Here is a 19,864-nt window from a genome sequence, read left to right on the forward strand (position 1 = left end):
TATTTGACCACACCCTGGTGACCATAGTGCAGTGGCTGAAAACCAATACCTTGCAGAGAAGATGGATCCATCTCAGGCACTTCTTATTCCATGAAGACTGCATTAGAGTACGCTTAAATAGTTTCAAAACAGCTGTGTTGGAAGGCATCCATACTCTGAGGCTAAACTATAAATCTAGGCTGGCAGGTCAACTAGGTCAGGGCTGGTAATGTCTTTTAAGTTATATTGTGTAACTCAATCGCAGTCATTGCAGCAGAAGATATGGTCTTTAATGTCAAATAATTCATTTGACTCATGTATCTCTTTTATTTTGGCATCTTCCGTCCCTGTAAATCAGACATTTTAAAGTGTTATTCTGAAAAGAAAAAACAAACATTTTCAAAAAGTCATTTTTTTCCTGAATTTTGTACAATTCTATAATTTACAAAAATGTTTTTCCTGTGCAATGGCTTTAATATCAATAACCTCAGCTACACAATCCTGGATTCCATTATGATCCTAAATAGTTATTTGAAATGAGGCTTATTGACTGCTGTCACATCGACAAGGCACATTAAGGCAAAGCCATTTCACAACTCTTTACATAATGGCTAGATACCATTACGTTTAGACTCAATAAGTGGTCTCAAACCCAGCTGAGTTTTACTTGAATGAAATGAGCTTTTAAAGTAACCATCATTAAAATGATCATATTGTGACATCTTCCAATATCAATACATACACCATCATAGCATGTTATAAGGGGCTTTCTCCCACCAGTCCAGACATTGACTCATTCTTTGGTCTTAATCAGCAATTCATTCATCATTAAGGTGATTTTTGAAGAAAAAGATGCCAAATATTTCCTATTTATTTTCTTCTCAAATGTGATGGTTTGATGCATTCTTTGTCCTCTTCCTGGTATCTGAATATATATTTTTAATTGATAATGTAAATTACTTGCTGCCCTACAAACCTTTAAATGTATCTGCATGTATTGATTTCTTTTGTGCAGTGTTTAACTCAGATCTAGTTTTTACACAGTAACATTTAAATAAGTCGGGCTACATGACTAACGGATAGAAATGACATAATACTGAATCTGAAATGACGCTACCCTTGTACCCAATCTGGGTTCCAGGGATACCGGGACACCTTCACTTGAAGTGGATTTTTCCTAAACCAGACACTGGAAAACAGGGGTGCAAAGTCACCCGGGTGAAAAAGGTTAAGAAAAAAGAAAAAATGAAACCCCTAAGGCCCGCCAGAGAAGAAAATGTGTTGAAAATAAGCTTTAAAATGTGTCATATTACAGCTTCAAAATTAATGTATAGGGCAGCATCAGTTCAAGGCACTTACGAAAAAAGTAAGATTAGTAATTGTATATAATACCAGAGTGCACCCCAGCAACAGGTCAGTTACACCTAAAGCTAAACTGTGTTTTCATACATACGAGCAATGTCACAACTCAAACGCAGATTTTTTTTGCGGTAGTCTGAATTCAAAACAACGATTTTCACCAACATTTGACAAGTTTGCACCCATGTGTAACCCCATCAAACTATTTCTCATCCTTTGGTTTACAACAATGCAAGAAGATGACAAGTATCTAGCAAAGACAAATGACCAACTACAATTCAAGCTGTCAAAGTATTCTTTCAACACCCTCTCGTTCCCCATTTATCATACTTTGTTGACACTTGCATGTATTAGCTACCTTTTCAGAAGATTCCCTAAGGCACAAGATCATAACTTGTGTCAAGTCCCCAGTTAATGTAGAGCTACATAATGAGGCCCGGGCTTGGCCTGAAGACATGATTGGTGTAGGAGAAGAGTTAGTTACTCTTTTGGTGGCAGTGTGTCCCAACGTTGATGTCAATGTTCAAAACATCTGGTGAAGAGTAAAGGAAAGACAATGGAAATCGTGGGCCCATATCCTATGCTGTTAGTGCAGAGTGATTTCTTGTTCCTCATCTTCATCGTTGAATTCAGCAGCTGAATCGTCTCCGTTCTGCCGCAGTAATGGCAGCTCCAGCTCCGGGCTCTTACTGTTGAGCTGCCTTAAAGATGGTCCCTTATCTGTCGGGAAAATAGAACAAAATGTTAAAGGTCCCATGTCATGGCCATTTCTACTGATCATAATTCCATTGTTGAGGTATACTAGAATAGATTTATCATCCAAACTCACATTGGTTTCTCATACAGCATCTCTGTATAGTATGTGTATTCACTCTCTGTCCTAAACGCCTTGTTGGAGCTCCTGCCCCCCCCCTCCCTATGAGCCCACTGTGCTCTGATTGGTCAGCTCGCCCACTCTGTTCTGATGAGTTCACCACCGTTACAGTGGAACATCAGTGATTATGTGTTACAATGGCGTTAGCAACCAGAAAATAACACCAGTAATGACAAACAGATGAGAATGCTGCGTGGGGTCTGGGTGCCGTGTTGGCGGGACGTTGCGGTGCTCGCTGCTCCGCCCTTTGAGACTCGAGGAGCCGACAGTGTGAGCTGGATTACTGGTGTCGTGTCCTGGAGACAGCGAGACAACGCGAAACTCAGCATGAACTCAGCCTGAGCACACACACGTGAGTGTGTGGCGAACTGTGAGTGGAGATCCACGCAGCTGCGGCTGAGAAAATATAAGGTTGAGTGTGCCGGCGAAACTCCGCGGAGTATCGCGGCTGAGAAAAGATACGGCTGAGTGAGTGTGTGTGTGTGAGGAGCTCCACGGATTGGTCCATTTGGACCTGGGCATGGTCACGTCACTGTACCCAGGAAGAAAAAGAGAAAACCCCAACGAGGCGTTCTGGGGCAGCATAGACAGGTCTTTTCTGTGTTAGAGTTTTACTCGCTACAGGGTGTACTTTGAGGGTTTGTGACTCTGCAGACCGTTTACATGCAGAAAAAGCTACATAACACACAAGAGGACGGGTAATAACCAGAAAAAGCATGACATGGGCCCTTTAAAGTTAAATGTTAACAAGCTCACAAGCTTACCAAAATGTATGCCATATGCATTTAACTTTAAGTTAAGGAAAAATGAAACATGAAAAATAAAAAAATTCCCTAGTAGAGCACAGGGTTATTAATATGCTATTGCCAAAATACATTTTAACAGTATTATGAACAATAACAATGAAATGAACACCTACTTTTGGAATAATATGTCTTGAGTCCCACGTGCAATGAAATGCCACACAGACACACGGCGAATCCCAGCCAATTTATCATGTTCATTCTGTCTCCCATCAGAGCAGCTGCCAACAGTAGAGTGCACAGCTCCTACAGGAAAACAACACCACACATCGAGAGAAAGAAAGAGGTCATTGGATAGATCTGAACAACATTAGGACACAAGATGTAGTCCTGTGTATGACGTTTTTACTTAAAACAATTATAAAAATACCTTAAAAATCCCTGAAATGGATAACGTGAGGCTGGAGGTCCGGCAGACCAGCAGGAACTCTGAGAAGCCTAAACCGAAGGCCAGTATGCCGCCGATGCTCAGCGTGATGAGAGAATACAGGAGAGGAGAGAGCTCCGTCACTCGGAATAACTTTTCTGAGGTGCTGAGGCTCAGTCCTGAAAACAAGATGGAGAGAGAAGAATGTACAATGATGTTTCCATGGATTATATACAAGTTCTCGGTCCATTCATACACCAGGATGTTCAAGTCAAATTCATTGTAAAGGTCACATAGCCTTTATGGCTCACTTGTTTTTAAAATAGTTTTTATGATAGTATTATTTTTCGCCCCATTTAAAAAAAAAAAAACAACAACCTGTTCTTCTGTCTGTGTTTCTGTATCACCATTTACACCAAAGCAAATTCCTCATATGTGTAAACCTACTTGGTAACAAAACCAATTCTGATTTGAAAAAGTTGTTTCCTATGAGGACAAAAATGTCCCCATCAAAAAACAACAAAAACTACCAGAAAATAATGTATTTATGCTATTTTTCAATTTGACTGAGTTAAATCTTTTCGCTGACATCAGTCCAGGGGCCTCATTTATAAAGCCTTGCGTAGGATTGGCGTAGGAAGGTTGCTTACGTAGGACAAAGCACATAAATACGCACCGACACTTTCCGATTCATAAAAGACTGCGTACCGGCACAGGACTTGCGTACGGCACATCCTACGCCTGTTTCCCTTTATAAATCACAATCAACTCGAAATGCGGCGCAGCTTTTGCGGGCTTCTCGTAACGCCCATAATTGCCTATAAATAGTCAAAGAAACGCCCATTCATTCATTCATTTTGACTGACTGCATGAAGAAGATCGCAGGAAATTACGACCGAACAGCTAAAAAAGACATCTCACACCGTGTCAGATTTTGGTTCTTTTGGGGAGGTCGAGATCAATCATATTGTTTGGTGGATGCAGTTTGAACCAGAGTAGCAGCATGGAGGTCGGATCGTCTCCAAAATAAATAAATAAGTGGTCCGAAAAAAGTTAATGACAAAAAAAAATACACATAGCCTAACCTTCCTCAGGCAGTGTGTTTGTACCGGGGACAGGAGACACCCCCTTGATGAGAAACTGTAAGAAATGATCGGGGAATCCCTCCGGAGTGGAGTCATGGCGACTGGATCTGAATTATTTGTTTGTATTTGGTGGTTTGTGTTCCAGCTGTCGATCAGCAACTATATATCCATAATCCACCAGTTAAAGGAAATACAACTAATGGGTTGTGTTATATTAGCTGTACAATTTACCACATATGGTGTTCTTAGTTTCCATACCTCCTGTGTTTTACGAGCGACTTATCAAGTCTTGGCGAATGGCATAAAACATGATTAAACGTGATAGTATATAAAACCATGCTCGTATCTATACAACCTATAGAAATGCAAAACGGCGTCAGTTTAAAGTAATTCTGTCCTCCTGCTTACAGCATCATTTATGAGAATACATTTCTTAACAAGAGAACATAATCGAGGGGTGATCAATAACATTTCCGTATTTATTTATTTCTCCAAGTTATGTTTTTGTGTGGACTGAGGAGTCTCAAACAGGCGTTTGTTTAATCATTTTAAGATTGGCTTTAATCAATGTTTGAAAATGAATTCTTCATATATGATAAATGAGAGGTAACATTTTATTTATGGTATTATTTCCACATATTTCTCTCCATTCTTCCTTCTGCCAACGGTGTCGCAGTTTCTCGTCTCTCCCGTTTTTGTGCTTAGTGCGTACGCATGGGTCAGAGTTTGCGTGGAGGACCGCACATTTTCCCGTCAAAGTTAGATTTTTATAAATCGCAAACAGTGCGTAGAAACTGGCGTACGCCATCTTTTGTGCGTACGCATTGTTTATAAATGAGGCCCCTGGTCATAACTACCAAATATTCCTTAAATGTGTTGGTTTGTAACACTTGTTTACAAAATGCCATACTTGTTTTTATGGGGGGGGAATACTGTATACTAAATGTAGTGGGCATTTCCTTCTTCAAATTCTGGGTTCAATAAACAAAGGTCAAAACCACAAATCAAACAAACACATGTAAAACTTTGTTTCCCCGTTTAGGGACTTTTACTGACACTTGCCAATGTAATACTTCCAAATGTGCATACAAATATGCAAACAGAAACATGGTTAATGACATTTTTCCACAAGTACCTTTAGTTTAGTTGACTGCAGTGAGGACAAAGCAAGGATTTGAAAAGCACAGATTAAGACTGTACTCACCTTCATTATACAGGAAGAGGGGAAAGAGGCCAACAAACATAAGAGGTTGGAGGTGGTACATAGTATCTATTGGGTTCTGAAGGCCTGGAGGAGAGCAGAACAAAAGAATTAAGAGGAGAAAGTACTGGTAATAGGCTTGCATCAGTCTTCAAAATCAATTCCTCAGGTTCATGGCAAAACATTAAAGAAAACACAAAATGAGGTGCACCGAATAGTCAGAGGTTTTTGTCCGATTCTTTTTTTATATATATATATATGTATATATATATATATATATATATTATATTGGTAAATATAAATGGCCACTATATTATCTATCATTCATTCAAGGCGAGAGGGCTGCTTTGCTTATCACAAAATCAATGAAAATGACTAGATGAAAAGTTTGACAAGTCTTTTGACTAAACAGCCAAAATCTTGTTGTAAACATTTTTATCATTTGACATTTTCTATTCAACATGCCACTTTCAAATGTTTTAAAGAAATGGTTTATTCATCTTTAACATATCTTACTTCAAGTACTTTGCTGTACTTAGTGCCGGCACTTAGTGCCTGGCACTTAGTACCCCCATGGAACTAAGTACAGATCGCGTTCACACCGGAATAAGTTCCCTGAGGGAAGATTACGCAAATGAAGCCGCTGACGTCACTTCGTCTTCTTCTTCTGCTTTGGGTTTACTGGCAGGCCGCAAACCACTTCAAGGCGTATGCTGCCACCCGAAGTCCCCGGCCGGATGTCCCCGGAGTTGGGGACTGGCTTCAGTAGAAGCTGCTGGGACTCTCAGCAGCTTCTACTCAAGCCTTCCGAGTAAATCGCCAGAACGCCGACACCTCCTCATCTCCACCGCTCCCATGTTTTTTTTTGTGTTGCCATAAGTTAGTCTCTCTCCGTTGGTGCTAATGCTAATGCTAATAATGCTAATGCCAGCAAATACAATGGCGGCTTCACAAAACTTTTCAGAGTTTTACGGGGCGTGGTTTGCAATTCGCCCAGCCAATTGGTACTTTTTTCCCCCCAGGATAGTACCACCTCTCAAGCAGGCACTAAACATGGGGGTAAAAGTTCCCTGCACTAAGTACTCTTTTTGGTGTGAACGCAAAATAAGGGGTACTAACGGAACTAAACGGGAAAAGTACTCCGGTGTGAGTATTGTGGCTGGATGTGTGTGCCAAAGGTCCTATTCGAATGTAAGTGTTGGTTGTGTTTAAGAAAAGCACCTATAAACAGGACTGCTACACATAATTGAATCATTTTACAGAGTGTGACTCAACACTGACCCAGCTCTGCTTTCTGCATGAGGACCTGAGTGAGGGTCCAGCGGATCCCGCCGATAAAGGAGGCCAGCAGCACCATGCTGAAGCCCTGCAGGTTGAACTGGGTGGACTCAAATGTAAACATGAACAGACCGCTGGAGATCAGCAGGACCACCACGACCAGGAATGGGTTCTGAAAGAGAGAGACAAGGAGAGACAGTAAGAGAAAAAAGAGGAAATCCAAGACCAAAAAGGCTAGAAATCCATTTTTTAATGGATAGAAAGTGAAAAGGGAAAAAGCACTTGTGTATCTGTCCACAATTACAATCACGCACTTTAAAGTATATTACATATATTTTGTTGATATCATATTTTGAATGGGCTTTCTTAGTGATGTCACACATCTTCAGGCTGTGTTGGCCTTCCTTAGCTCTTTTCTGTTCATGAATGGGAACTGAATTTGCCACTAATAATGTGATCAGTTTAAATGGATTAGCTGGCCATGGCTTTGCTGCTTGCTTTAATAATCTAGCATTAACAGAACATTATCTGTAGCACAATTTGTAAATGTCAATAAATGACTATACAGCCCACATTAGCAAACCCACACATATGTGTCCTGCTAATTCTAGTTCCCCTCAAATTAGACTGCAGAAGGATATAGATACTACATATCATTATTTCAGCTATGTGCTGATAAAACTTAGTTAAATGTAACTATTGCCTAAATGTCAACTTTAAGAACTCTCTTCACTAAAGTTTCATGCAGGCATTGGTTGTTGTTGCTAGGAGACTGGTGATTTAATGCTCACATCTCACTCTGCATGTGAGCCTTATATGAATATGTCCATTTATATAAAAAGATATATATAACGTATAATTACGTAACATATATGGTCCCATTTAGAATGTCCACACAGCAGGACACCCATTATCTGCCTCTTTACTCTGCAGTGCTCTAACAATCAGAGCGGTGATAGGATCTATTTCATACAAGCTTTTCTGTGGCTCCTTTCAAATCCAGGCACTGAGTGAGGTGAGACGGTGAAGGGTTAGTCAAATCAATTTGATTTAATCACGAGAACACTCCGCAGGTTTCTGCCCTTTGTCCCAACAATCACTTTCACTTCTGCCTTTGCTGCACATTATCTGATAAAAGGCCATTTCCTTACAGCCACTATGCACTACAACTATGAAGGGAACATAATAAGGAAGAAAGAATGATATCAACAAATGATTTCAACAAGTGATTGAAGTTGGAGAAAAAGGTCACTCACCGGCTCTTCTAGTTTAAACACCAGAGAGAAAAAAAGGATAAAAAGCACTGCTGAAGATTTGGTCATGGTGTACCTTGAATGACACAAAACAATAGCCACACTTAAGTATGGAACAAACCATAACTGGGTATTTACAATGTGTATAACCTTAAGTGTTTCAGTTTGAATTAAAGTAGCATCCTCTTTTACACAATCTGAAGAAAAACACTTACAAGCTAATGGTGATGAAGAGGAAGCTCCAGTTGGAGAGTCCAATATCCAGTGCTGTTGCCAAGGCTGGGTCATAGGGACAGAATTGAGGAGTTAAACACAAATGCAATAAATGGGGTTCTTGTATCACTACTTTGCAACCATCTTTAACACTTACCACATATATAACGTGTTATTGCCATTCAAATGTTGGCATTTTACACTTTCAACTAACTATAATGTTTTATGACTGTTGATGAAATGCATCCTAAAGAAAAATGTGTTGCATTATGCATTATCATTCAATATGCCTCCATAACACACGGTTCATGTGGTCTTGTGAAATGTCCAATGGGCTCTATTATGCATTTTGGGATTATCCTTTCCTGTAGTGTGTTCTATAGGTTTCTGTGCATGTAAATGGTCTGCAAAGGCTAAAATCCCTGTGTTCCCTTTAGAGGGAGTTTCTCTCCCACACACTGCCCTACCCCACTGTCTGAATCTCCTCCATTGGACTCCTTTTCTTACTTCAGTATAGGGTTGGGTATCGTTTGGATTTTAACGATTCCGGTTCTGATTCCGGTTCTGCTTTTCAATTCAGGTTCTTTTCGGTTCTCGATTCCGGTTCTTTGAGAGGGTAAAAATAAGTCCCATGCCAATTTCACTGGGAGAAAAATATATTTATGAAATCATAAAGTCATATCTGTATTCCTATTTACAAATCACTTAAAGGAGAGGTGTCATGCTTTTCCGGTTATTACCCGTCCCCTTGTGTGTTATGAAGGTTTTTCTGCATGTAAACGGTCTGCAGAGTCAAAAACCCTCAAAGTACACCCTGTAGGGAGTAAAACTCTAACACAGAAAATACCTCCCCAAAACGCCTCGTTGGAACTTTCTCATGTTCTTCCTGGGCATCGTGACGTGTGGATACCCAGTAGCCACGCCCAGAGCTATGACGCGATACGGTCATGCGGTCCCCGGAACCAAATGGACCAATCCGTGGAGCCGTTAAGTTACGTCCGCGGAGCCATTACGCTAAGCCCCCGCTGATTGACGGACTTCCTCACACACACACATTCAGTGCAGGCAGCTCTGCTGATTTCTCCTCCCTGGCTGCAGGCTGATAACAGACAGTTGAGATCGCGGCGAAATTCTCTCTGCAGACCCATTCTCACAGCGTTTATCAACCTTTTTCTTACTCAATATCAAGCCACACTTATTGTTTTTACTTCGGATGTGACTTTGTGTGTGCTCAGGATGAGTTTGGCTGTGTTTCGCTATGTATCCTAAACAAGGAAACAACACCTCCACGGAGCTCAGCGCGATTCACAACGTCCCGACCAATCAGAGCACACTGTGCTCACAGGGAGGGTGGGGGCTAGCTATTGGAGCTACAACGAGCCGTTTAGTGGAGAGAGTGAATACTGCTGAATACACACACTTTACAGAGATGCTGTATGAGAAACCAATGTGAGTTTGGAAAAATGCACAGTATAAATCTATTTTAGTATACCTCAACAATGGAATTATGATCAGTGGAAATGGCCATGACACCTCTCCTTTAATACTGTTTAATTTTGTTGCGGTTATTGAATACAATTATATTAAAATAATCTCTGCATTGTTTAGTTAGTTCTAAGTGGTGCAGTTTGAGAATGTACAATTGGCCCAGTCTCCTCTGATGTTACACGGCAACCTGCCTGTGAGACAGAGTCCAACCATACAGTCTGTGTCCAACACATGTCAATACACATGCTACAGCTGCCCAGCTGCTCACTGTTTGTAAAAGTACATACATTGTATTTTCATTTCAATCATTTTTTTCTATACCCTGCTTCATAAACAATACTGACATCATGTGCTCGCTACACGCCCGGCCCCCGTCTAACAGTACAGAAAGCGGCGAGATGCATTTCCTTAGGAATCGATAAGCAGAACCGAAACTAACATTTCTAAACGATACCGATGGAATCGAAATGTTGGAACCGGTACCGGATTTCGGTACCCAACCCTACTTCAGTAACATTATGACATCACTATCTAACACTCACGGATCTATTGGCAAGCACTCCAACACATTGTACGTGATTTGCTAAGGGGTCGGACATCTCTAAGCAGTTGACCAATCACAACAGAGCCAGCCAGGCAGCTAACCAATCAGAGCAGACTGGGCTCTGGTTTCAGACAGAGGGTGAAAAGAGGTGCTGCAGCACAGGCAGTATGAGAAAAATAAAGAGCTTTTTGGACACTAAAGCATGGAGACATGTCAAAATACATTTGTGTAACTGAAAATGCGCATAAAAGGCCTCCTTTAAAGACAAAACAGAAAATGTGCAATCCACTTCAAAAGTTTCTGCCCAATTAAAAACACATCAGGTTTAATATATATATAAGCTTGTGATGATTGCAATGTGGGCTTATTTTAATCTTTTACTATCCCCTCATGTGTGATGTAAATTAAAGTCCATTTCGACGCATACATTACATCATGTGATGTATGCGTCGAAATGGACTTTAGTCAAAGTAAACTGAACATGATAAGAGCTGACTATCAGTTGCTTTTCTTATCATGTGTTCGCTGCAGAGACTGATGCATTCTGAACAGTTATGTAAAACTCTCCACTAAAATCTCACCTGTAGGAGCCACTTTATGGAGGTAATCTGTCCAGCTCAGAATGACGCGAGGTTTCCCTGTCCAGCACTGCATGGCCCTTCGAGTCAGAGCAGTCAGGCAGAAGTTGATGGCGAGATGAACTAATGTCATGAAGAGGGGATAGTGGAAGCCCTGTGAGAAAAACACAGAAACGCTATGTTAATCTGGTTTGATGATTTTAACACCCAAGAGAAAACCCTGCATGTCCTGTTCCTAAGACCTCTTCACTTACCTTCATCAGCCATTTGTTATAGAATGTGATGCCTATAGAGAAGGCATAGTATAGGAGAACTAATCCAACAGTGCGAATTCCCCGGCAGAGGAACTGGACCGGGCACGCCATACAGGTCTGTCAGGATCAGGAAAGATCCAGAAAAGACAGCTAATGTAGAAATGTCATCTCCAAACTGAATCTGCAGCCCTTCCTATCAGCCATAGCTTCAAGAGAGGGGGGGGGGGGAGACAAAGGTGAAAGAGGTGGGGGGGAAAACAAGGTGTTAATATCTGCACAGCTGCCTACTCATTTAAGTTACTGTGCAGAGGTTTGGGGCAGTAATTATAAAACTACAACACAATCCCTATTTATTCTACAAAAAAGAGCAATAAGACTTATTAAAAATGTCGGCTATAGGGATCATACAAACCCATTATTCTTAGAGCTAAAATTATTAAAACTGTCAGATCTTGTTGAATTCCAAATCGCACAAATCATGTTTAAGGCAAAAAACGTTCAATTACCTGGAAATATTCAGATATTGTTCAATGAAAGACAAGGGAATTATTATTTACGGGGTTCATTTATATTCACTAATGTTAGGGTGCGCAAAAAACAAAGACAAGTTTTTGTGTTTCTGTTTGTGGGGTGAAGATCTGGAACAATTTGAGTGAGGAGCTAAAGGGATGTCCAAACATAAAACTATTCAAAAAGAGGTATAAAGACACAATTCTCACAAGGTACAGGGATGAAATTGCTAAACCATAACTGTATATATTCTTGTTTTGTATTCTATTTATGAATTTGTGTTTGTATGAATTTGTGTATGTACATATGTATATATATACATATATAGAGACCATTGTCCTAACTTGCCTGTATATATTATATGAATGATTATATAAATTATTCAAGATTATAAGTATACATTTATATTGTATGTTAAAGGTGGGGAAGGTAAGTTTGAGAAACCGGCTCGAGATACACTTTTTGTTATATTCCATGGAATGCTCTTAACATCCCGATAGCAATGAATATCTTCAGTGCTTTGACAAAAAATCCATAAAAAAATGTCATCTGTGGAAGCCGTAATACTGTAAAAAGTACGACCAATCATTTTAGCCGGCCCGGCTAAAATAACTGGATGGCCTACCTGCCTGTCAGCCTTCCATTTGTGCACAAACTTATCTCGTGCCCTCATTGGTCATGTGCGCGTTTAACATATATTAAGATGTAAAAAAAAAAAAAAAAAAAAAGGGGGAGAAGGGGTCGGATTAAATAAGTGTAAACTTCTTCCGACCCCTTTTCGGACGTGTAATTAGCTAAAGCTTTGTTGATTATTGATATCAGACAATGATACTACAGATTATTCAATTATTAATTAAATGTTTCGTTTTGTTATTGCATTCATTTGTATAGTACTGTATCATGTCTGTATCACCTTTTGTTTCATTTGTATTTTCTTTGGTTTTACACGCTCGAAAAAAATAAACTAAACTAAACTACTCCACATAACAATACTGCACATGTATTGTTTTATTTTATTAGTATTTTCATATGATACTGTACGGATTTGTTGGTGTATTTATATTTCATTTATTTATTTCCCTATATTTTATTATGTTATAATAGTTTTGGTTGTTTTTCTTACACTTCATCTTCTTTAACTGTGTTTATATACACCAAGATAAATCCCTCGTATGTGTAAACCTTGGTAAAAAAAAAACCTGTTTCTGATTCAGAGAATAGGGATGTTACACCTGAACAAGTAGCTAGATAGTTAGCTAGTTATTAGAGTTATACATTAGCCTGCTGCACTGTTAGCTTAATGGCAACATTAGTGTTAGCTTAAGTTGGCAACCACTATTAGCTAGCTGTTTAACCACGTAAGCAAGATTCCCCCACATTAGCCACAGTTAGCCTACAAACTATAAACAGTTCACTATTATTAACTAGAGAGCATCGTCTTATATTAGCTAATGAACTCACCAATAGCCAGTGTAGTGGTTGCCCTCAACAGATGGCAGATGCTGAGTTTGTCCAGTTGTTAGTAACCAAAGTAACTTTATAACGGGAGCCCATTAGTGGATATTTGCCTGCTATTGTATATTTGGTATAGGTTAATTAACGCTAGCTAACTCTCTAAAGAAACAAATCCGTTATGTCTTCGCGTAGACAATAACGTTTATTTAAGCTGTCAACATCCCCTGCCTTCTGCAAATAGTGACAGTGCGCCGAACCGGGACGTGTCATTGTTTTTGTATGGCGACACCCACATAGCGAACTCCATTGATACATCTCTGCAGGCCGGGTTTATTTCTCACTTACAAGTCACAAGCATTACAACCGCAGACTTTGCTCGAATGAGTGTGAACCATTCTTCAATGTGGCCCACCCAAAGGAAGTGAGATTTAATTAACGCGGTCTTCCAGTGGTGAATTTATAATGTAGCATGGCGGTGAACCACATAGACACTGGTATGTTAAATAGTTATCTTTCTAAGTTGAGTTTGGCCTGCAACACAACAACATTTGCTGGCAGCAAACTAAAGAAAAATAAGGGAAGTATGAGAGGAAATATGCTTAAAGATACCTACCGTTAGTCATGTTGACCTGGGGTTGAATATATAGCTGAAGAACATTCGTTTATCAACCTTAAACTGTATGTAGCGGTGAGCAGAAATGACTCCTAAGTAAAATAACCGCTAGGCGGCAGTACTCTCTACAGCACTCCTCTGTTCTCCCCAAATAACTTCCAGTTGAAGAAAACCGGAAGAAATGCACCTCCTTTAAAACAACAGAAGAAGAAGAAACCGGAAGTCAACAGAAAGTCTGTTATGTTGTGTTCAGTGCTGCGCTGAACTACAAGGTAAATGAAACACGAATGTGGGTATTCTGTTTACTTCACACGCATATATTGTTTTGTTAGCATATATGATGAGGCTCGATGATAAGGCGTTTTTCTAGTTGAGTTTTGTTTTATAGTTTTCTTGTGTTTTTCAGCAGAATGGCGGATGAGGAGGACGAGACTGGCTACGATGAGGAGATGGACGACGGGTCCGGCGGAGTGGATTGCGGCCACGGGAAGAGGAAGAGGCTCTTCTCCAAGGAGCTCCGGTGCATGATGTACGGATTTGGAGACGACCAGAACCCGTATACTGAGTCTGTGGATATTCTGGAGGACTTGGTTATCGAGTTTGTCACCGAAATGACCCACAAAGCCATGTCTATCGGACGCCAGGGCCGTGTCCAGGTGGAGGACATCGTTTTTCTAATTCGGAAGGACCCTCGGAAGTTCGCCCGAGTCAAAGACCTGCTGACCATGAACGAGGAGCTGAAGAGAGCCCGCAAAGCTTTCGATGAAGCTAATTATGGCTCATAAACAAAATGTGGCTGTTAAATTATTTGTAATGGCTGTTCTGTGTTCAGACTTGACTTGCTGTCCAAAGTCTGTTTTTTCTGATCTAACGTTTATTATTTCGTATGGTGGTATGGCAGAGACACACATTGTTACCTGTTCTCATACTGTCTGTCTGGGATTCTCAATAAAGAATTGTTGTTTTAATATGTACAGTCATTAATGTTAATATATAAGAATACCCAGAAGAGACTGTTTCTTTGATAACATAGCAAATACATCCAGATCAAACGCATGCATAGGTGCGTGTTTATTTAAAAGCAAATGACAGGATGAATATATAACATTAAGTTATGTTAAACATGCCAGGGGCTCAACATAGAAAGGAACACAAATTCTCTCAATTTTGCCCCATTTAAATGATTGATTAAATCTACCAATATCTTGACAGAATGGTAGTTTTATTCATTTCCAGAACACATGGACAACATCCACACAAATCTTCTCTATCCTTGTTTACCAAGAATATATTTTGGGAAGAGTCCAAACCTTTTTCCTGCATGAATTGTCAACATTATTATTCCTTCAAAATGTTTCCAAATCAGGAACAGCTTGACATTTAAATCGACTTTTCCTTCTAGAAAAGTGACATGTATTGCTCAATATCACAAAAACTAGTTAACGTAACCCTCTAATAGTGGTTAACAGCCAACCAACTTTTATTTCTCATATGCCACAGCTAACATTAACTAGCAATTATAAGTTTTTAGTCTCTAAACATAAAATCAAAATCCTCTTGTCATAGCTTTTCAATGTGGATATTTGCGGCTTTATTTTAATCTTAATATTTTGATTTTATTTTTGAAAGGTTCTGAAAAACAAGTTAAATACGTCAACTTAGACCCTATGAAAGTCTGATGGAAAACTTTTATTTAATTCTGACATTTTATAGACAAAATGAAAAATTGATTAAACTAGAAAATAATCCACAGCTTTTTTAGGACTTAAACCCTGATTATCCTCATAATTGCATAATCACATTTCTTAACCACAGTCAGGGGTCTATAGCCAGGAGATACAGGCCTAAAAAAAGTTTTACCAATCTCCTTACACTTAAAAAAGTATTTTGCTCCAAAGCAGTTCCCCCAATCAGTCTACAGCGTGTTCAGCAATAGTGATAAAGACTACACTGCTGTGGTTTTAAACACGATGGACAAAAGGAAGAAACAAACAGATTTTATTGATTTTCCTCAAAACATTTTTTTTACACAGACCATAAATATGACAGCCAACTACAAGTGAGCATGTGTGTTAACTCATTTATTCTGTTCAAGCACTTTACTTCTTTGTACAGTGACGTTGTTGGATTCGTTGGTCTAAGGAGCAGGTAGAATGCTGCCGTTCTATCTAGATCTCTAAGTAGACCCGAGCTTTTCCAGCAGGTGCGGGAGGGGGGCACTTATGACACGCAACTGTCAACGCATGCAAAAGGTGTGTGCAGCAAATTTCTGCATTACAGCCGTGCCGTCCTGTCACAGGGTGAGGCGTCAGCGCAGCATCCTTTTGCATTCACAAGCGAGCTGGGGAAGAGGGTATCCTCCCCAGGGCCCCCCCTCCGCCGAGTGCCCTAGCTGTCTGTTGAGGATGGCTTTAAGGATGGAGAAGAGAGGCAGTGAACCAGATGGAGAGTAGGGAGGAGAGGGAGTGCGTGGGGGTGTGTAAGTGGGGGTCAGATGCGTTCAGAATGGGGGTTCACAGGGAGGAGGAGGAGGAATGTCCATGAGTCTTTCCGGTTTTACTGCACATTCTCCATCATCTTGAGGAATTCTGGAAAAAAAGAAGAAACCGGATAAGTAAATAATTGCTTTACAAAATATACCTAGTATAAGTAGGCTAATATATAAGCAACTAACACTAAAGTCACTAAAACATCAGTATCAGATATAATGTAGTTCAACGAAAAAATATAAGATTATTAAAAAAATCGGATACCTTAGAGATACATTTATGTAATCAAGTGTTTTCTTCTAAGTTTTGTACATAATATAAAGTAAAAATATTTGTAAAAATATAAGGATTCTTTAAAATAGCAAAAAATGCGTACCGTCAAAGTCCAGCATGCCGTCTGTGTTTTTGTCTCCATCCCTCATCAGCTCATCGACCTCATCCTCTGAGATGGGCTCGCCGGTGCTGCGGATGATTTGAGCGAACTCCTCTCTGTCGATGTAGCCGTCGCCGTTCCTGCGCAAAAACACACACGTAAAGGATTGTGTACACAAACAAATAGAGCAAACTAAAATACTACTGTTTAAAATGAGTACAGCGTGACAGTAACAGCGTGAACGTACTTGTCAAAGATACGGAAGCACTCTGCCAACTCTTCCTCGCTCTTGCCGGCCTGGTCCTCCTTTAGCAGCCTCACCATCATGACCAAGAACTCCTCGAAGTCAATGGTACCGCTACCTGAGGGTAATAAAGATCCACATAACTGATTAACAATGGTCAGCCCAAACAGGCCCGAACAATATCGTGTGCCATGGCGCGGGGACATTTTACGCATTAACCACGGGAAAGGACATCCTAACGTAAATGATTCCCTATCCATGTGATATAATGATTTATATAATGTAAAACAAAACTAAGAGCTAAATGATCTGTTTAGAGGTCAACGTCATATACTTTACGCATCTGCGCGTAATACTCCCATAACTAACGCATAATCACAGATAGTTTGGGTTCCAAATAATGCTATATAGAGTTTTTTTGTAGTAGCTTTGTCAATCAACTTGGTTTATTTGATGTGATGTGGACTACATATAGAGTGTCGGAGTCTCTTGTCTGTGCGTAAAACACTCATTGCGCACAATACTAGGCATACTGCGCATACTGTGCTGCTTTCAGTGTAACACTTTATTATCGGCCGCTCACCGTCCTCATCGACCTCCTCGATGATCTCATCCAACTCCTCTCTTGTCGGGTTCTGGCCCAGCATCCTCATCACTTGACCCAACTCCTTGGTGCTGATGTCTCCGCCACCGTCGGTGTCAAACATGTCGAAGGCGGCTTTGAACTCTGGATGAAGAAATGTGTCTCGTTATTCAAAAACTAGCCTACTTCGCATTGCCCTCTTGGTTGTTCAACACGTATTATTCAATTCTACCTGTGTGAACAACGGGGGTGTAACACGCTGTAACCACGCTGACATCCTGCTAATAATCCTGTTGCGCGCAACATGGGTGTTAACTGCACTCATACTAACATAACAAGAGGTGGAACTGAATGACACATTTTACCGTGATATATATATATATATATATATATATATAGGGGTGTGTGACAATCTAAAACAGCATGCTTCTTATTATCTGATTAGCAATGTGTTACATTTCTGTGATAAAAACGTGTTTTGCAACCACACATTTCACATTTTTCATTATTTTTATTTTAGAGAATATTATCGCCCTGTATTCTATCTTAACACCACCGTATTAATATTTAAGTAAATAATATAATATTAAAAAAACAATAATATAATAGAAAATACTATTAAAATCAACATGTCCACTTCACATAACGTATTTCCTGCAACCCACTGTTAGCAAGTTCTTAGGTTACTGACCCCTGGGCAAAGTAACGAGATTACTTAAGTAACGCGTTACTGTAGCCTGTAGCCTACTCACCAGCCAGCATTTCCTCGCTCAGGTAGCCGCGAGCCTCTTGTTGCGCGTCAGTCTGGAAGAAAACAGGAGCCACGCTGTCACTACTCCATTCGCCATTTCAGTGTTTAATTGATCAATTAAACACTGAAATATCAGCCTATGAAATAACATTATGGCGATACAGGGGAGTCAAACCACCAGTACGCACAAAACAAACAATACATTGAGGAATATGCTATAGATATATAATTGTTATTTTTACGTTACTTTCTGATAAGTCTTTTGGTAATAACATGCTGTCATAAGTGATTTGTGCAGCATATAGTGGCCAAGTCTCAAAAGGATTCTTGAGCGTGCCTCAGAGGAGTCTTGAGCTATTTCGGGCTCAACACATTACGCGCGCTGTATATGGCCTGCAGACATTTAATCCTGAGGAATTTGTCGCATAAGCAGAATCTGCACCTTCCCAGCTGACACCCCCCCCCCCCCCCCCCCCCAACGACTCCCCCATCTTAACTCTGAACCACGATCGGTAAGATTTGCAACAGAATCTGACAACGTTTTAATTTAATAGGAATCCTACTACAATACGCTAAGAAAAAAAGTCTTTACATTAAAAATATAATTATCAGAAAAAGGTCAAGATTAATATTTTTCGACAGAATGAGACATGCTTCTTAACACTCAGCCAATTTATTTCTGACACGTTCAGAATGCCTTTATTAATCAATCAACCTCCTAATTCACATGCTTTCATTATTTTTGGTTTTATAACTGGCTCAATAACTAACAGGTGGGTTAACAGGATGTGTAGATCAACAGGCCGTTTGCACATAAAATCGGTCTTACCATGTTTGTGGATTAGCTTTTACTCCCCAATTATCCAAGGAAAAAAAGAAAAGTCCAAAGGAGTGGTCAATCCGTGTGCACCCTAACAGAGAGACTAGACGTCTAGTGAAGATTCTGACACACTTTAAACGGGGCAGCCAGGTCCCGCCCCCTGCCTCTCACAGGCCTACAGATTTAGTATCCTGAACTTTTAGGGTTCTGGGGCTACGGCAAGCCAATCACACTTTGGAGAGGAAAGCTCTCGTTTCTTTAAGTTGCAGGGTCGAGAATATAAATTGGGAGTTTTTGAGATCAGGTTAAAAGGTATGAACTACTGAAAATAATCCAAAATGATTGAAGTTTTGGACATACTGCAAAGATAGTGAGAATATTACACTGTACATCTCTTGATTTGTCAAATATCAGATGATCAGAGGAAGAACTGTGCATTTCCTAGAAATAACTAATTTAGCAAAATACACTTAACAATCCAACTTCCAGACTCTTATTAGGACCCTAGAGCAACTTTCAGTGGTGATCTCTATAAAATAACTAAACCTTAATGTAACCAACATTTCAACTATATTGTCTACTATAGAAATAAAACGTTGTATGTTGCCGCTCATCAGTGCTGCTACATCGGCTTTGTCAATACAAACAGTATAGGGTAAGCTAAGATTTTAAACTAGGATATGTTGCATTTGTGATGATGCCATTTCAATTTTGGCGTGAAACACAAAACAGGGAGAAAAATGCTATAGA

At 39.9% G+C, this 19,864-nt stretch overlaps 3 protein-coding genes across 9 annotated transcripts; 1 reads left to right on the plus strand and 2 right to left on the minus strand.

Moving 5' to 3' along the window:
• Positions 1-282: 282 nt before the first annotated feature.
• On the minus strand, positions 283-13,935 carry slc35c2 (solute carrier family 35 member C2). Of its 4 annotated transcripts, none has more exons than XM_034145484.1 (10): positions 13,855-13,935; positions 11,277-11,469; positions 11,026-11,176; positions 8,415-8,478; positions 8,203-8,275; positions 6,950-7,118; positions 5,672-5,755; positions 3,386-3,561; positions 3,132-3,261; positions 283-2,058 (listed from the first exon to the last, which is right to left on the minus strand). In XM_034145484.1, exons 2-10 carry the CDS (start codon positions 11,385-11,387, stop codon positions 1,925-1,927), a joined length of 1,092 nt encoding a protein of 363 aa, XP_034001375.1. In that variant the 5' UTR covers positions 11,388-11,469; positions 13,855-13,935; the 3' UTR covers positions 283-1,924. The 4 variants fall into 4 exon arrangements, with proteins under 4 accessions (XP_034001375.1, XP_034001372.1, XP_034001374.1 ...); XM_034145481.1 differs by having other exon boundaries at positions 11,277-11,482; XM_034145483.1 differs by lacking the exon at positions 13,855-13,935 and adding an exon at positions 13,248-13,474.
• Positions 13,936-14,031: 96 nt separating this feature from the next.
• Positions 14,032-14,822, plus strand: taf13 (TATA-box binding protein associated factor 13). Of its 4 annotated transcripts, none has more exons than XM_034145485.1 (2): positions 14,032-14,126; positions 14,261-14,822. In XM_034145485.1, exon 2 carries the CDS (start codon positions 14,265-14,267, stop codon positions 14,637-14,639), a length of 375 nt encoding a protein of 124 aa, XP_034001376.1. In that variant the 5' UTR covers positions 14,032-14,126; positions 14,261-14,264; the 3' UTR covers positions 14,640-14,822. The 4 variants fall into 4 exon arrangements, with proteins under 4 accessions (XP_034001376.1, XP_034001378.1, XP_034001377.1 ...); XM_034145487.1 differs by having other exon boundaries at positions 14,038-14,126; positions 14,264-14,822; XM_034145486.1 differs by having other exon boundaries at positions 14,064-14,143; positions 14,264-14,822.
• A 1,013-nt stretch (positions 14,823-15,835) lies between these two features.
• tnnc2 (troponin C type 2 (fast)) lies at positions 15,836-19,262 on the minus strand. The gene is made up of 6 exons (XM_034145490.1): positions 19,124-19,262; positions 18,296-18,347; positions 17,544-17,687; positions 16,964-17,078; positions 16,720-16,856; positions 15,836-16,442 (listed from the first exon to the last, which is right to left on the minus strand). The coding sequence occupies exons 1-6, from the start codon at positions 19,124-19,126 to the stop codon at positions 16,411-16,413; spliced, it is 483 nt and encodes a 160-aa protein (XP_034001381.1). The 5' UTR covers positions 19,127-19,262; the 3' UTR covers positions 15,836-16,410.
• Positions 19,263-19,864: the final 602 nt, after the last annotated feature.

The sequence above is a fragment of the Trematomus bernacchii genome, unplaced genomic scaffold (genome assembly GCF_902827165.1).
Source record: "Trematomus bernacchii unplaced genomic scaffold, fTreBer1.1, whole genome shotgun sequence".
In the NCBI taxonomy this organism is placed as follows: domain Eukaryota; kingdom Metazoa; phylum Chordata; class Actinopteri; order Perciformes; family Nototheniidae; genus Trematomus; species Trematomus bernacchii.

Excerpts from the sequence above, each read along its gene's own strand:
- slc35c2 (XM_034145484.1), bottom strand. The coding sequence starts at position 11,387 with ATGGCGTGCCCGGTCCAGTTCCTCTGCCGGGGAATTCGCACTGTTGGA. Across the intron at positions 7,119-8,202 it reads TGTTTAAACTAGAAGAGCCG|AACCCATTCCTGGTCGTGGT; the intron begins GTGAGTGACCTT and ends TCTCTCTTTCAG. Across the intron at positions 3,262-3,385 it reads CCATTTCAGGGATTTTTAAG|GAGCTGTGCACTCTACTGTT; the intron begins GTATTTTTATAA and ends GTTTTCCTGTAG.
- tnnc2 (XM_034145490.1), bottom strand. Across the intron at positions 17,079-17,543 it reads CGAGGAGGTCGATGAGGACG|GTAGCGGTACCATTGACTTC; the intron begins GTGAGCGGCCGA and ends TATTACCCTCAG. Across the intron at positions 16,857-16,963 it reads TGCTTCCGTATCTTTGACAA|GAACGGCGACGGCTACATCG; the intron begins GTACGTTCACGC and ends GTTTTTGCGCAG.
- taf13 (XM_034145485.1), top strand. The coding sequence starts at position 14,265 with ATGGCGGATGAGGAGGACGAGACTGGCTACGATGAGGAGATGGACGAC.